General features: G+C 49.5%; 1 protein-coding gene across 1 annotated transcript in view; it reads left to right on the top strand.

The window, feature by feature from the left end:
- The window catches only part of SNX29 (sorting nexin 29), a 524651-nt gene that overhangs the window by 338237 nt on the left and 171387 nt on the right, over window positions 1–15027 (top strand). Inside the window, exon 16 of the mRNA XM_065892522.1 lies at window positions 13704–13759. Coding sequence (XP_065748594.1) covers window positions 13704–13759 — 56 coding nt within the window. The remainder of the gene's footprint in view (window positions 1–13703; window positions 13760–15027) is intronic.

Genomic DNA, 15027 nt, shown 5'->3' with positions numbered 1-15027 from the left:
CAACTGAAAAGTTCAGAGCCGGATGAGCCGTAGTCCCATCTTCTCAGTAATCATCAAGAGAAAGAACGAGGCTGTCCACCATAGCCAGCAAAATCCCCAGGCTTCACTCTGATTGAACCAGCTTGAACCAGTCACTGTGGCCACAAGGACGGGATATGCTGACTGATGTGTGTTATTTGGTGCTCACCCTTGGATCAAGGCTGGGTAGGGTTTGTTCCGCACAAATCTCATGGTGGGGTGATTTCCCAGGAGGGGAGTGGATGCCGGGCAGCAAAGAGCCACAGTCCACCCCTTTATCCTGCCTTTTCCTTTCCTTGGGGAGGAAATGGAAGCTCGGAGCAGGGAAATGGCTTGCCTGCTGCCCCTCAGCATGTTAGAAACAGAGCAGGGACCAGGCTGTGGGTCTAGGACTGTATTCTTGCTGCTTTGACTCAGTTCCAAAAACATCTTCTTGGGAAGTCATCAATTTCAAAGGGGACTGGGGACACATCGCACTTTGGGAGATGTAATTATAAAACAGATGTTAAATTGCACCGGCCCTGGCATCTTTGATGAGCAGAACTTCATTATTTATTGCTTGTTGATAAAAGACAGATCGAAAATTAGACAGATTTCTCCGTGGCAGGACTGCTTGTCGTGTCTGATCTCTGCGGGGAGAGGTCTGGGGCTCTAACTGAGGGTGTTGGTGACCCGCTTCCTCAGTGAGCAGCGGCAGCAAGTGGTGACCGCCCGGCCACGATGAGGCCATTGTTTAACTGGTTGGGGGGCACTGGTGTGTGTGTGTGGCAGGGCTGCTAACTTTGACATGTGAGTATTTCTGGAAGGTGCTGTTTTGGAGTTACTGCTGGTGTTCATCGCTGAACATCACACAGCAACTTGTCTGGGCGCTGGTTCAGGAATGGGCCTTTTTAGTGTTCGAGGACAGGAGCTCAGCTTTAAGAATTCTTTCTCCCTCTCTGCCATCAATGCCATCACCTTTTACTCTCGCACAGCGGAACCCCTAAGGCTGACCAACTGCCCGAGCTGTTCTGTGGAATAGATGGACTCATCCATCCATCCTCCCACCCATCTGGTGTTTCAGAGAGCCGATAGCATAGTGGATTGGGTTGGGTGAGTGAATGTGGGAAATAGTTTGCACCTGTAGTCAGCACGTTCCTCATGGAAGATCATGTCTTCCAGCCGTTTCCTACCCCCGGCCTCTGACATGACCGTCCCTGCCCGTGAATAGCACCCTGACCCGACCTTATTCATGGCTTCAGGAGATGCTAGCTGAGTGCCTTCTCTGTGCCCTGGGATACAGTACAGCAGACTCTGTTGGCATTATTTCACTTAATGCATAATAAGCCTAGCAGGGGAGTATTACTTGCCTGCTTTATACCTTAGGAGAGTGAGGCTGGAAGAGGTCGGGGGCCTCGGTTGGGATGGCACAGTAAGCGTGCAAGCCTAGACCTGTCGAATCCCAAAGCTGTGTTCTTTCACTGCGTGTTACAGCCCAGAGTGGACTCTCGACGCCACACCTGAGTCCACTCCTGGCTCTGGCACTTACAGCCCTGTGCCCTTGAGCAGGTTAAGTCAACTCTCTGAGTGTCTGTTTCCTCATCTAGAAAATGAGGATGATAATAGTATCAACCCGTCGGGGTAATGACGCATTTAAAATGTATAACCCAGGGCCTGGCACCGAGCACGAGATCAATAAATGTAACAAGTCACCACAAGTTTGGGGGCTTAAAACAACACACATTTATTCTCTCATGGTTGTGGAGGCCAGAAGTCTGAAATCAGAGTGTGAACACTGGCAGGGCCAGGTGTTATCTGGAGATTCCAGGGGAAGAGCCTTCCTGCCTCTTCTAGCTTCTCGCGGGCCTGAGCATTCCTTGGCTTGTGGCCACCTCATTCCAATCTCTGCCTCTGTCTTCACATGGCCTTCTCCTGCTTCTCTCTGTGTGTCTCTTCTGAGGACACTTGTCTTTGGGTTTTAGGGCCCACCCAGATAATCCAGGGTGATCTCATCTCGAGATCTTTAACCTAGTTACATCTGCAAAATTGCTTTTCCAAATAAAGTCACATTTACTGGTCCTGGGCCTTAAGGCATGGACATACCACTTGCAGGGGGGCCACCATTCAAGTCATTACAGCTGCTATTATTTTTTTATTATTATTTTTATTTTTTGCGGTACGCGGGCCTCTCACTGTTGCGGCCTCTCCCGTTGTGGAGCACAGGCTCCGGACGCGCAGGCTCAGCGGCCATGGCTCGCGGGCCCAGCTGCTCCGCAGCATGTGGGATCTTCCTGGACCGGGACACGAACCCGTGTCCCCTGCATCGGCAGGCGGACTCTCAACCACTGCGCCACCTGGGAAGCCCCTACAGCTGCTATTATTTTAAAAAAATGTTTTGGAAGGCACATGTATTACATGAATATATTCTGAATGTAAATATTCAGACATTATGTTAAAATCTCTTTGTCAATCACCCTCAGTTCCATTCCCGTCCCCAGAGACCACCATCCTGATGAGTTTGGTGCTTATCCTTCCAGACCTTTCTGTTAGGATAGAAAGATAGATGTCATCACGGATTATTACCCTGTTGCCAGGCCCCATGATAGGTCCTGGGTGTCTGAGGTGGGTGAAAGCACAGCCTGCCCGGTCAGCTTGCAGGTGTCTAGGGAAGTAGGGAGTAAACCAGTGATCTCCATGCACGTGGGAGGGGCCGTAACAGCCGCACGTACAAAGTGCCGTGAGGACACCACGGGGCAGCCTTCAGCTCTTTTTGTAAAAGAGGAACGTCAGGTTCTGAAGGCTTTGCTGAGTGGAGGCACCTCAGCCTTGTAGGGTTTGAAAGATGCCAACCTTGAAAGGCACAAGTCGGGAATTGGGTGAGGAAGGAACCTGGAGTGGACATGGCCGGTGGCAGGAGTGAATCCAGAGCTCCTGGAGGTTGTGCTTGGGGATTGTCCTCCTCAGGGAACTGGAGGTTTTCTCCAGGGTGATGGGTTTCAAGCTGTGTCCCACGGGGCTCCAGGCCTCTGAGAAGAGGACACAGGGGCTGGGGTGGGTGGGAGGAGGGCAGAGCCCTGGGCTCTCACCCAGCTTGGCCCCAGCAACCCCTCTCCCTGCTGAGTGACATGCACGGGAGCTGTGCCCAGTGGCCTGTGGTCCCCTCCCAGCATGGTCTCCAGCTGCCCCAAACTTCAGGAGCAAACATGCAAACGAAGGAAAAGCCATGTGCTTTGGCTGACTGCCGTGTTGACAAATGGTGATAATAGGTCTACATGGACAAAAAAGACAAGATGAGATGCCTCTGGGTGACTTTTCAAAGTCACCTTTCTGGGTTTTCTCATGTAGAGGACACAGATGGTATCCATTGTGCTGGGAAGTGAGGCAGCCAGATGGACCGTGTTCTCCAGGACTGACGGGAGACCCAGCAGCCCAGACCCAAGCCTTGCCAGGCCCTGAGCCGCTGTGGGTGTGCTGAGTGAGAGGCGCTCAGACCTTCTAGAAGCGTAAGATCCGCCTCCACGCCCAGCCCAGTGTACTTGGCCTTGCGAGGACTCCCGCTGGGCCTTCGTGTGCTGGGCTGCTCTGGGTGATGCAGCCATGGCTGCACTTGGAGCCCCGGCTCCCGGACACTCTTGCCTGCACTTGACATAAACTGTCTCACTCCTTTGTCAGGACAACCCTGCGAGGGAGGTGGAATTGCTGTATTTATTCTACAGAGAAGGAAATAGAGGCAGAGAGGTCGAGCCACTTGCCAGGCTCACAGCACTGGAAAGAGGGCCCCCAGGCGCTGGGCTCTGGCGTCCGTGCCCTGCGCTCTCTCTGCTCTGCTCTCCACCGCGTCCCCCAACCCGCGGCCTCCAGGGTGATGCCCTGCAGAGCAGCCAGGGCACTGCCGCTAACGCTGGGCCTCTTGGCAAAACGTCAGTCAAAAAAAGTGGTTTGCTTACCAAAAGAATCAAAATCTTGAAAGTACAGGGAAGGGAGAACTCACAGGTGCGGTTTCAGCCTGGGCCATATTCACAGACATGTGGAAATACAAGCTCAGTCTTAATAAGAGGGGAGTTGAAGGGTCAGAAATAAAACAGGAAGCTTTCGGTTCCAGCAGAGTGGACAGATCCAATAAAAGAGTAGCATCTAGGTTTCTGTTGCTGACGTGAAGAAACCAAGTTGGCCGTTCAGTTTTCAGTGCCTTAGCACCGACTGGGAGGGACACTGGACTACATCAGTTCTCTTTGCTCCTTGTGGCACAGCTGGATGGGGCTAGAAATGCTGGGCTGAGGAGGACGCGGACAGCCTGCTCGAGTGCACGCTCTTGCTGCTGGGGCCGGTGCTGCTCTGCTCGGCGCAGGTGGTGGGAGGCCCTGTACTGCCCCGGAGACAGATCAGGAGACATGGTGAATTCTCAGTAGTGGGAAATGGGCTCTGATTTTAAAAAAAAACCACCCGAGCTGAAGGCAAGATTGCTAAAGTCTGGAGCTGGCCCGAGTTCCCCTTCTTGTTTTGTCCTCTTCCCGCAGGGAGGTGACAGGGAAGGTAAGAAATGGCAGCTGAGGACAATGTACTGTAACCGCACAGGCAGCCTGCTGGGCAGCTTATAAACAGGACGCTGCAGAGGTTGGGGTGGGTGAGTGCTGGCCCTGCCTTACAGAAGAGGAAACTGGGGCATAGGTTTCACGGTTAGTAACTGGCAAAGCCCAGGTCTTCCTGACCTTTAGACACCAGACCCTCCCTGAGTGTTTCCCGAGGACCTGGGCAGCCAAAGGGATTCACTAAAGAACTTCCTGAGAAACTCACCACTCCAACCCACCTCACGCACCTGAAGCAGCCTCTAGGGTGTGCCTCTCTTATTTGGAAGGGGTAGAAATTAAATCACCAGAAAGAACCCTAGGAGGAAACATTCCAGAGTCATTTTGCTTTTATCTGCAAGTCAGCAGTGCCTGCTCATCTGCTTATGTAATCATCACACTTGTAATGGCAGAAATACAGTCCAGACGTGTCAGTAGCCGCAGGGAGCCCAGGTGTATACATGCTCTGGCTGCCCGAGTGTCTTCATTTCCCGTTACAAGGAACGGGTTCCTTCCTTCAGGGATTAGCCTGGATTCTCGTTTTGCACCCTTGTTTCTTTGCGGGGAGGCGGCAGGTGTAGTAAAAAGAGCACAACTCCGATTTCAGTCACACGTGGGTTTGAATTCTTGCTGTGTGCATGGGCACATCGCAGAGCCTCTCTGAGCCTCTTGTAGAACATGGGACACGAAATCCTCATGTTAAAAGGTTGCTGTGAGGATGATGTAAATGAATGTAAATAAGGGCCTGGATCCTTAAATGTCATTTCTTATCCCTCTCCCTCCATCCAGATCTGGGGCCTCTCTTTACTCTCAAGTACTGAAAGTCATTTCACGAAGCTGTGGAGCTCAAACATTTGTTCCTCCCCACTGAGAAGAAGGAAGTGTTTCCTTGAAATTACTGCTGATTTTTCTACATCTGTTCAGCCATCAACGACAGCAGAAGTTGGCCAACTTTTTCCGTAAATGCCCAGAGAGTAAATATTTTAGGTGCTGTGGGTTGTACTATCTCTGTCACACAGACTGAACTTTGGGGATAGAGTGTGACAGCAGCCATAGGTGATACACACGTCATACCAGCGTCACTGTGTTCCAATGAAAATTTATTTACAAACGCAGGCTGGCCTGTGGGCCATAGTTTGCCAACTGTTGATTTTGATTCTGGGGAGGTACTGGGTTTGGGGACCAGAAATGTAAAAATGGACAAGTCCCCCCTCTGCCCTGGAGGGTTTCCCCCAGCAGCACACCTGCCTGTGCAAGCTCATGAGGGCTGTTCTGTTTGCAGGAAGACAGCATCTGGGGTAACAGGCCTGGAGGGGGCCTTCTGTTGTCCTTGCAGCCTAGTGTCTCCATCGCATCACCAGATAGACTCAGATCCGCTCCTGTCTGCAGTAATGAGCTCCGCAGACCTGCCGCTTAAACCTCCTTGATACATCTTAATGCTGTTAAGTGCTGCTTGGTGGTCCCTGGCTAATTTCTAAGTGACAGTTTCAGTTGTGTTTGCTGTGTATATAAGGAAATCCTACATTCACTCTCCACTTACACTGCAATCCTAGTGAGAGCAGTTTTGGATTCTAGTGTTTGCACAACTCTGCTTCTCCTTGGCATCTTCTGGTTGCTCTGTGCCTCCATTTCTCTGGCTGTTCAATGGGAGTTAAAGGTGAAATGATGCAGTTTGTTGAGTGTTTTCTAAACTTCTTTCTTCTTAAGTAAATCATGCTTGTGTACCCTTTTCTTTAAAAGGAGCTCTGCCTTGGAAACTCGATATGGGAAATGGGTCAAAGTATAATAGAAGCTGCTCTTTTTTGTTTTTTGGCTGCATGGCGTGCAGGATCTTAGTTCCCCAGCCAGGGATCGAGCCTGCGCCCCCAGCAGTGGAAGTGCAGAGTCTTAACCACTGGGCAGCCGGGGAAGTCCCTAGAAGCTGCTCTTGCTGAAGAAGGGCATTGGGGGAGGGGAGGCTCTGGCCACTAAGCCCTTGCAGCACCTACTAGAAACTTTGGAGATCTGTCAGAAGCAGGCATGACCCCCGCTGTGGTGCGGGGCCAGAAAAACCTGTAGGGGGTGGGCACCCAGCCACTCCTCAGCCCTGGGTGTCCTCATGTGTAGCAGGAGAGGGTTTAGATGAGTCGAATGCTCTCAGCTCCTTCTTAAGAAGCCTAAATCTTTCGCTAGAGATTGGCTGAGAATTCATAACTGAAGAATAGCTTTCTATTAGTAATTAAGCCTAGAGAAACTGGAGACATTTGTGGATTTGTACTTTCTTTACAGGTGAGGCTTAAAAAAATCTGATGCTGAAAAGGCAATGGGCAGACGTTGGCAAATTATCTGGTGTGCCAAGTTGAGATGGCATCTGCATGGGTGTGTGCGTGTATGGGGGTGTGTGTGCACGTGCGTGTGGATGTGTGTTTGTGCGTAAGAGTGTGTGTGTGTGTCTGGGTGTGCACGTTCGCTCAGCAGCCTCCTGGCTGTTCCCTCTTGCCTGCTGCCCAGAGTGACTTTTCAAACGGGGACTTGCCCAGTCTCTCCCTTGCTTAAATCCTTTTGGAGGCTTCCCTCTAGCTGAGCAAAGACCAGAGCCACGCCGTCCTCCCTCAGGCCTCAGCTCCAGCGCCGGTCCCTCCAAACCTCTTGCCCCAATCGCCTTCCCAGACACCTTAGTTATCTTGATTCTTCTCCATGGACTTTTCACACTGTAATTGTGCTATCAGTTATTTCTAGACTGTCTCCCTGGATGGATTGTGTGCTCCATGGGCCCCCAGCCTTCATCTCCCCTGCTCCCTGCTGCCTCTCTGGTACCCAGAGTGTCTGGCCCATAAGAGGAACCTAGTACGGATTTGCAGACTAAGTGTGAGTAACGGTGTGTGCATCTGTGGTGGAGCAGCTGGCCCTTCACTCGTGCGTGGGGACTGCTGGGCCCCAAACGCCTGTTCTGTTCTGTCCAACATCCTTGAACTCTTTCCCTGAAAAATGAGAGTAACTGCCAGTTAGCAAGCCCTTTGTACGTATGTTGTCCATGCATCTTAATTGCTTGGAAAGAAACTAGATGTCCATTCTTAGTAAATTAGATAATTTTCTCACGCCCCCTCCCTTCTCATCCCTGCCCTCCTCCAACCATCCCGTCCCCCATCTGTCTGTCTGTTCATCTGTACATCTATCCATCCATGGGGAACATGCTCTGAGCAATCAGTATGTGCCTGAGACCATCTGGGGCTCTGAGAATATTGTTCCCGAGACCCTCAGAGTCTTTTTTGGAAAAACAGACACATCAAAAACTAATTCACAGGAAGTGTGCTAACCTGCCTTCATGCAAGCTTCCAGGGCTACTCAGAGGATTGGATGAAATACTCTTTAAAGCTCTTACTTGCCAGTTCTTTACTCCCAGTAGAGAGTCTCGGGCCTCAGCTGATGCCTCTAATTGTATATTTGTAAAACAAAGAACAAATTAACAGATAACGCACAGCCCTGAAAGTGGTCCAGACCTGGCAGCAGCCTCCCTGAGAGGAGGAAAGCCCAGGCCTGCTTTGTGTTCAAAGCAGCAGCCCTGAGCCTGTTTGTCCTCTGGCCCAGCGACCAAGCTGGAGAGAGAGCCGTGCATTTCACATGTTGTTCCTTCTTAAAAAGTGAGAAGAGAAAGCAAGGTGTTGATGGGATGGGAAGTAGTTGTCGTTTCTGGCAGTGCAAAGTGAGAGCTAATTGCTGAAGGGAAGGCTATGTGAAAAGAGGGATGTGTGAGAAAGTGACTGGAAAACATAAATTATGGGTGTTTTTTTCATGATTGGGACAAAGATTTGCTGTCCTGTATTGTCTGCCTTTTTGCCTTGTCCTTTGAGCAGTGAATCCGAGAGCCCTGTAATTAGAAGACAAGGAATATGGTTCTCTTCCTTTGGTTCCACTTATCTCCAAACTAACTCATCCTTCTCATGCATGATGATTTCGAATTTGCTCCAGAGCAGTTTAAAACTTGATTGACACTTGCGTGGAAATGGAGCTTCCCTCATCATTCACTTGTTTGCTCAGTCACAAGTGCTCAGTCAGTGCCCACAACATGCCAGGGCCTGTGTGAATGACCTTTCGTGCAAGCTGCTGTCCCCAGGCTCGCAGGGAGGGACCAATACAGGGTGTGGAGTAATTGCAGCCTGAGCACCGGGAATGGTAGAGGGTGGCAGTGTGGAATCTGCATATTTCTGGTGATCAAGGAAGGTATCTCATAGGACGTCATCTTTTAGCTGAATCTGAAAAGATGTGAAAAGAGCCAGCCATGCAAAGAGGCTGGGGGAAGAAGGGAGGGAAGCATGACCTGCGATAATACATCCTTCACAGTGTTTATTTGAGGATCAATAATGTGCGAATACATTGGCGTGCATAGTAGATGTTCAACGCACATTGACCCCCTCTGCCCTCCATCTTTGTTGCTTTCTAGCAGGACCTTCAGAGAGCCATGTGACTTCTTTCATGATCAGTGGAGGCTGACTTGTGTACCCAGAGATGGAAAAGGATTCTGATTGTGGGTCTCGCCTGTCCCTCCACATCCTTGTGTATGCAGCGCCTGGGGTGTTTGCTACAGAAAGACCCAGAAATCCTGGCTGCTCTGTTTCTCCAGCCATGGGCTCTGCCTTTCTCTGCACTCACATACTGACCCCCGAACCCCCAGACTGCAGGCCAGATGACGAGCCTCCTTCTCTGCAGGGCCAGGGAGAAGCAAATGAGGACAACCACACTTACTTGTGCTCCATGTTGGAGGGAATCAGAAAGAAGGCTCCATTGCAGAGATGTGTCCTCCAGGGCTCCCCAGGGCTTCAGGAAGGCACGAGAGATGTTTGTGGCCAGTTGATTTTTCTTAAAATCTCTACCCCACAAGTCTTTCACTGCCAGAATATGAAGTCAAATCAGCTTTCTGGATGCTTACTGTAAACCCCAGATGCTATCTAGCTCCAGTCTGGGTAGACAGAATGAAAAGAGAGCATGTTAAGATGTTTAATAAGTTTGGCCATCAATTATCATACTGCAGTTGCTGTAGAGCCTGGCCTGATTTTTAAGATCTATTGCACCGAGGTCAGAAAGTTCATGGACTCTTTTTCCAGCCAGCCTCCCTGAACTCAGGTGGACACATAAATGTCTCCTGGCTTGCTGATGCCAATAATGCCAGTAATCAGAAGAAAAACTCCTGGGGGCTTCCCGGGTGGCACAGTGGTTAAGAATCTGCCTACCAGGGCAAGGGAAACGGGTTTGAGCCCTCGTCCAGAAAGATACCACATGCCGCAGAGCAGTTAAGCCCGTGAGCCACAACTACTGAGCCTGCGCTCTAGAGCCTGTGAGCCACAACTGCTGAGCCCACGTGCCACAACTACTGAAGCCCATGTACCTAGAACCTGTGCTCTGCAACAAGAGAAGCCACTGCAATGAGAAGCCTGTGCACCACAACGAAGAGTAGCCCCTGCTCGCTGCAACTAGAGAAAAGCCCGCACACAGCACCAAAGACCCAATGCAGCCAAAAATAAAAATAAATAAAAATTAAATTTTAAAAAGAAAAAAATTTTTTTAAAAAGGAAAAATTTTTTGAAAAAAGAAGAAAAACTCCTGAGTTGGGAGGATTTAACAACTCCCAGATATTTAACATCCATTGTCCAAGAGGGTCCCCCTACAAATAAGCATCCCTGAAGGGAAATTTATCTGTCAGGAAGAAACTTTCTTTTAAAAATGGATTGTTTTCAGAAGCTCTTTGTTCATATCATTGTAGAGTGACATCTGTCCTTAAAAACCTCACCTTTTGCTTCTGGTCACCCTTCCCCTCAGCCTGGTGGGGCAGACAGTCAGAACCTTGCTTCTCGGGAATGAGGTTCCCCGGGTCCAAGCTCTGTTCACATCCCGTTTGAGAAGAGCCTGCGTTTAAAAGCAGTGTAATGATGCCGCTCGTGCCTTCACAGTCTGTGGGTCCTTCCTCCGATCTGCTTACCTGATCCTCACGTTGTGCCAGAGAACCCTCCCCAGGCTCAGGTGCTGAGGGAAAGCTCAGAGAAGAGAGGTGGAGAGCCACCCTGCAGCCCCGCCAGAGAAGGCCCTGGGTTCCACGTGGAAGCGCTGAGGGGAGACTGGTGTTTGGAAGGGGGCGCTTCAGAGCGAGCCTTAGCCCTCGTTCATCCCCCATGAATAGAGGACCTGAGGGCACAGCCTCTCCCATCCTGCGGGGGAGGATTGGAAAGACTGTCTTATTCACTTTACGCAGTAATGCGATACACACTGAATATATTATGTATATAATTAATGTAGGGATATATTATGTATGTGTATGTATACAGTATAATATGTATCTGTTAGTATTTACACGATTAATGCATCTTAATTGTAGAAAGTACAGGGAAGTTCAGATCCATGCTACAAATCCGTCTGACTGCCCTCTCTCGTATCTGATGCCCCACTGTCTTTCGGATCTCTTTCATGCTAATATTGATCCACAGTCATTATGAGTTGTATTCAGGACTCGCACTAGGCATTTGCAGTCTGTAGCAGCTTTTTTTTTCTTTTTAAATTTTTTTTTGGTCGTGCCCTGTGGCTTGCAGGATCCTAGTTTCCCAACCAGGGATTGAACCCAGGCCCTCGGCAGTGAAAGCGCTGAGCCCTAACCACTGGACCACCGGGGAATTCCCCATAGCGGCTTTTTATTAAACAGAGACCAGGAGCTTTTTTTTCTATGCCATTAGAAATTTATCAGAAGCACTCTTTTGGTGGGATAATGCATTCTAGTTTACATTTTTAATTGTTAGTATTAGATTATTTCGAAACTCGAGCTATACAAAAGAGTGTTGACTAAATAGCCTCCTCCCACCCCAGCTGCCTGGGCCCCACCCCCGCCCCTGGCGCCCGCAGGCTGGTGCCCCTTTGATCGGTGCCTTGAACTTCACTTCTCTACCTTCTTGATGCAAAAACAAACAAATACAACCTGATATTTTTCATTCTCTGTTTTCTCACCCAAGGTGGTGTATTAGACCCACTGTCCGTACCCTACTTTTGCTTTCACGTGGTGATCCATCTTGGAGGTGTTTTCATAACTGCACGTGGAATGCTATCTCATTCTTCGAAAGCACATTTAAATTCTTTTAAAGCAATTCACTCAAAAGATAAATTTTTTTAATCTTCCAGAAAGATAGCAAATGAAAAATAAGTATCATTTCTCTCCCCAGTCCCACTCATTATCTATTATCAACGATAGCCACTGTTATTTTCTTAGATCCTTTTCCAGAATTATTTTTGTGCTCATACCTTCATGAGTGTGTGTGTAACTCGTTTCTTTTTAAACCAGGCATCTCATACGGACATGTCATAATTTCTTGAATCATTCCTCTCTAGTTGGACCTTTAGATCCTTTTGGTTGGCGTCTTTGTTTCCTCTGGATAGCAGAGGACTGTGATTTCTGGGTCAAAGGATGTAGGTGTCTTTAGGGATCTCAGTACACACAGCCTCGTGGCTTCCCCTGATAGGTTGTACCAGCTCTCACCACAGCCGCCCAGAGGAAAATAACAGTCCCTCTAACAGCAGGGCCACCCCGACCCCCAGCCCAGGGAGTTCCTGATCTTTTGAAACTGATGTTCTCTCAAGCGGTTAGGCGGGTTTCTCCTTGTTGGGCTTGAAAGAATCTCTCAACAGCAGCTCCTTAACAAAGCCTGCAGCCCGGAGCCCAATTGAATTTCTTAGTTCCAGGGACCTGGAAAGGGCTCAGCTTGGGCCATTCTCCCTCAGGGCTGCCATGTATGGGGTGAGACAACCCCAGGTGGTGGGCAGATTCTTGTATGGTGTCAAGGATAACAGACAGCTTCTCAATAGTTGTCATATTATTATAGCGCACAGGTCACTCAAGGAGACCCTTCTACCTGCCTGGCACTGTTCCACATGCTCTACACGTATCAACTCCTCTTGTTCTCAGAACAACCCTGTGCGTATTAGTATTATACATACCCATTTTACAGACAAGGACAGTGTGATGCAGAGAAGTCAAGTGACTTGCTCGCGGCCATGCAGGAGCTCGGGATTGGATCCTGAGCCGTGTGGTCCCAGAGCCCAGGCTGCATAACCACTGTGTCCTCCTGCCTCCAAAAGGAGCCTGCTGTTTCTCTAAGGACTACCTTCTAGTGTCTTCTTATCCTCTGTTCAGGCAAGACTTTGCCAACTCTCACCTTCTCCTATCATCTTTGAGCCGGCTTTTCCTCTGTTTGCTAACGGTTTGTTGCAGAAAAGCCTGGACAGACGTGGATTCGTATCCCTTTCCTGCATGTGTGGCCTTGGACAAGTTCAGCCTCTGTGATCCTCAGTTCCCTCATCTGGGGGGCAGGAAGCATTACCCACCCCCGGATCCTTATCACGATTGATGAAGATTGAGGATAAGGAGAATGCCCCGACAGGTGCACAGTGTGAAACTTTCCCTCGTCACCCCGCACCCTTCTCTATCCCTCTTGGTTCTTCTTAGTTTTGATCCACAGTCTTAAGTTCTCTCCAGTTCAAATTCGATCCTATTACAAAAGGAAGCTCATTCCCAGGGTCCGATAACATCACGATTTATTGAGCATCTACAAGTGCTGGCCATTCGCTGTCTGCTCTGGATGAGAATTGCCATCCCACCAGGCGTTATAGTTTCTTGCACCCAATCCTCTTCTCATGGGGCCCTTCTGAGTCAGAAGAGGAAGTCATGTTCGGCTGCCTTAAATTGCTCACACATGTGAGGGGAAAGGATAGAGCCATTTGGGGGACAGACATTTCCCTTTGTGTTTACACACCACGTGTGTCTGTGCGTGATGTTGCATATTTTTGCCTTTGCACATTTGATACCTTGCCTCTCAGCTCCTAATTAGGCCTCTGTAGCTCCAAAATTACATACTTTTACACACCCATGATGATCTCAGCAGGATTAACAGTGCTTTTTTTCTGTGAAAGTAATTGAGGTCTTTCATGGTGGCATATTTTTATTACTGTAACTCCGTCTTTAACCATCCTTCCATAAAATCTCTTATTGTTTTCCAGTAACTGCTTCTTCACCTCATTCTGCACAGGAAATGCTCAGGGGTCATTGAGAAGCAGAATTTCCTGTGCTTATGCAAACCATGGTAACCATGATGCATTTCCTCTCTCCCCTTCCCCCTCTCCCTATGGCAGGTGCCTGGAGATTTGAGTCAAACATCCGAAGACCAGAGTTTGTCGGATTTTGAAACGTAAGTCCACAGCATCTGCTCATGAGGGGCCCTTTAGAAGCAAGACTCTGTTACTTGGCTTGCATCCCAGGAGACCCTAGAGGGACCCAGCAACCGCTGTTGAAATCTGCACGACGGATTTGGTTATTGTAGAGGTGGGGAGTTGTTTGCCCGCAGCCTGGGTCTGGCCTTCAGATGTGTTTTTAGCTCCCTCTTTGGGTATTGAAAAACAATTTTTTTTTTTGGCTGACATTTAAGAGTTGGAAGGTATCTCATGAAAATTTAAATTTCTCCATTTTCTTTAAAAGAAGAAATCCCAGCAAGGCCACCATCCGCTAGAGCTGAGCAGCAGCTGCTTCTTCCATCCAGGGCACGTGCTTGCCAGCTTGCCACAGTCCCCACTTCTCCCTTTTGTCTGACTGTGGCCCACTCCACTCATTCCACTGTCTGGGTGTCTCCCGTTCCAATTTTGAGTTTGCAACTCCTGGGCTATTGGAAACGACAGTAGTTCAGTACATTGGTCTGATTTTTGATTGGATTTAATTCTGTCTGGCGCCTCTGCTGATAACCCCTAAGGAATTTAGTTGGTCTTCAGACTGACTCTTTCTGATCAAGTTGCCTCACTTTTTGGACCAGTAATCCCCTGGGGCTGGGGAAGAGAGGAGTGAGTCCTGAGTTAAGGACAAGCAGAACCTCCCTTCTCTCTCATTTAGTTGTGCTGAGTAGAGGAAGGTTCAGCTTCCCCAGGAGAGAGAGCGGGGCATCGGAAGAGCATTTTGTTAGAGCCAGGCTGAGCCAAGTTAAAATCTTAACTGCAGGACTCAATGCTGGTGTGACCTTGGGTGAGCCACTTAACCTCTCTGAGCCTGAGTTTCCTCATTCATAAGGCGCAGATCACAAAAGTGGGGTTATGAAAAGCACGGAGGGGATCAAGAGGCCCCGCAGTGCTTGGCAGCGGCAGTAGAGGTAGAGGTGCCTGTTAGATTGGTGAGGGGGGTCATGGAAGTTAAGAGGTGAAGGATGAAAATCAAAGACGAGTTTGCTTCTCATGGGCCTTTGGGGGGCGGGGTGGAGGGGAGTACATAGTGAAGAGGATCATGGGATGGTGGCCTGGTGGAGGGAAAGGGGGGACCAGCTGGGGAGAGAGGTGAAAGCCGCAGAGGGGACCCCTGAGACGAGCCACTCGTGAGGCGCAAGGGACTCATTCATAAAGCAAGAATTTATCTCGTGCCTGCTGCAGGGAGGGGTCGTGCCAGGTCCTCGGTGGAGGGGATGAATCAGCCATGGTC

The sequence above is a fragment of the Phocoena phocoena genome, chromosome 15 (genome assembly GCF_963924675.1).
Source record: "Phocoena phocoena chromosome 15, mPhoPho1.1, whole genome shotgun sequence".
Lineage (NCBI taxonomy): Eukaryota > Metazoa > Chordata > Mammalia > Artiodactyla > Phocoenidae > Phocoena > Phocoena phocoena.
This window is presented reverse-complemented; position numbering and strand designations above follow the sequence as displayed.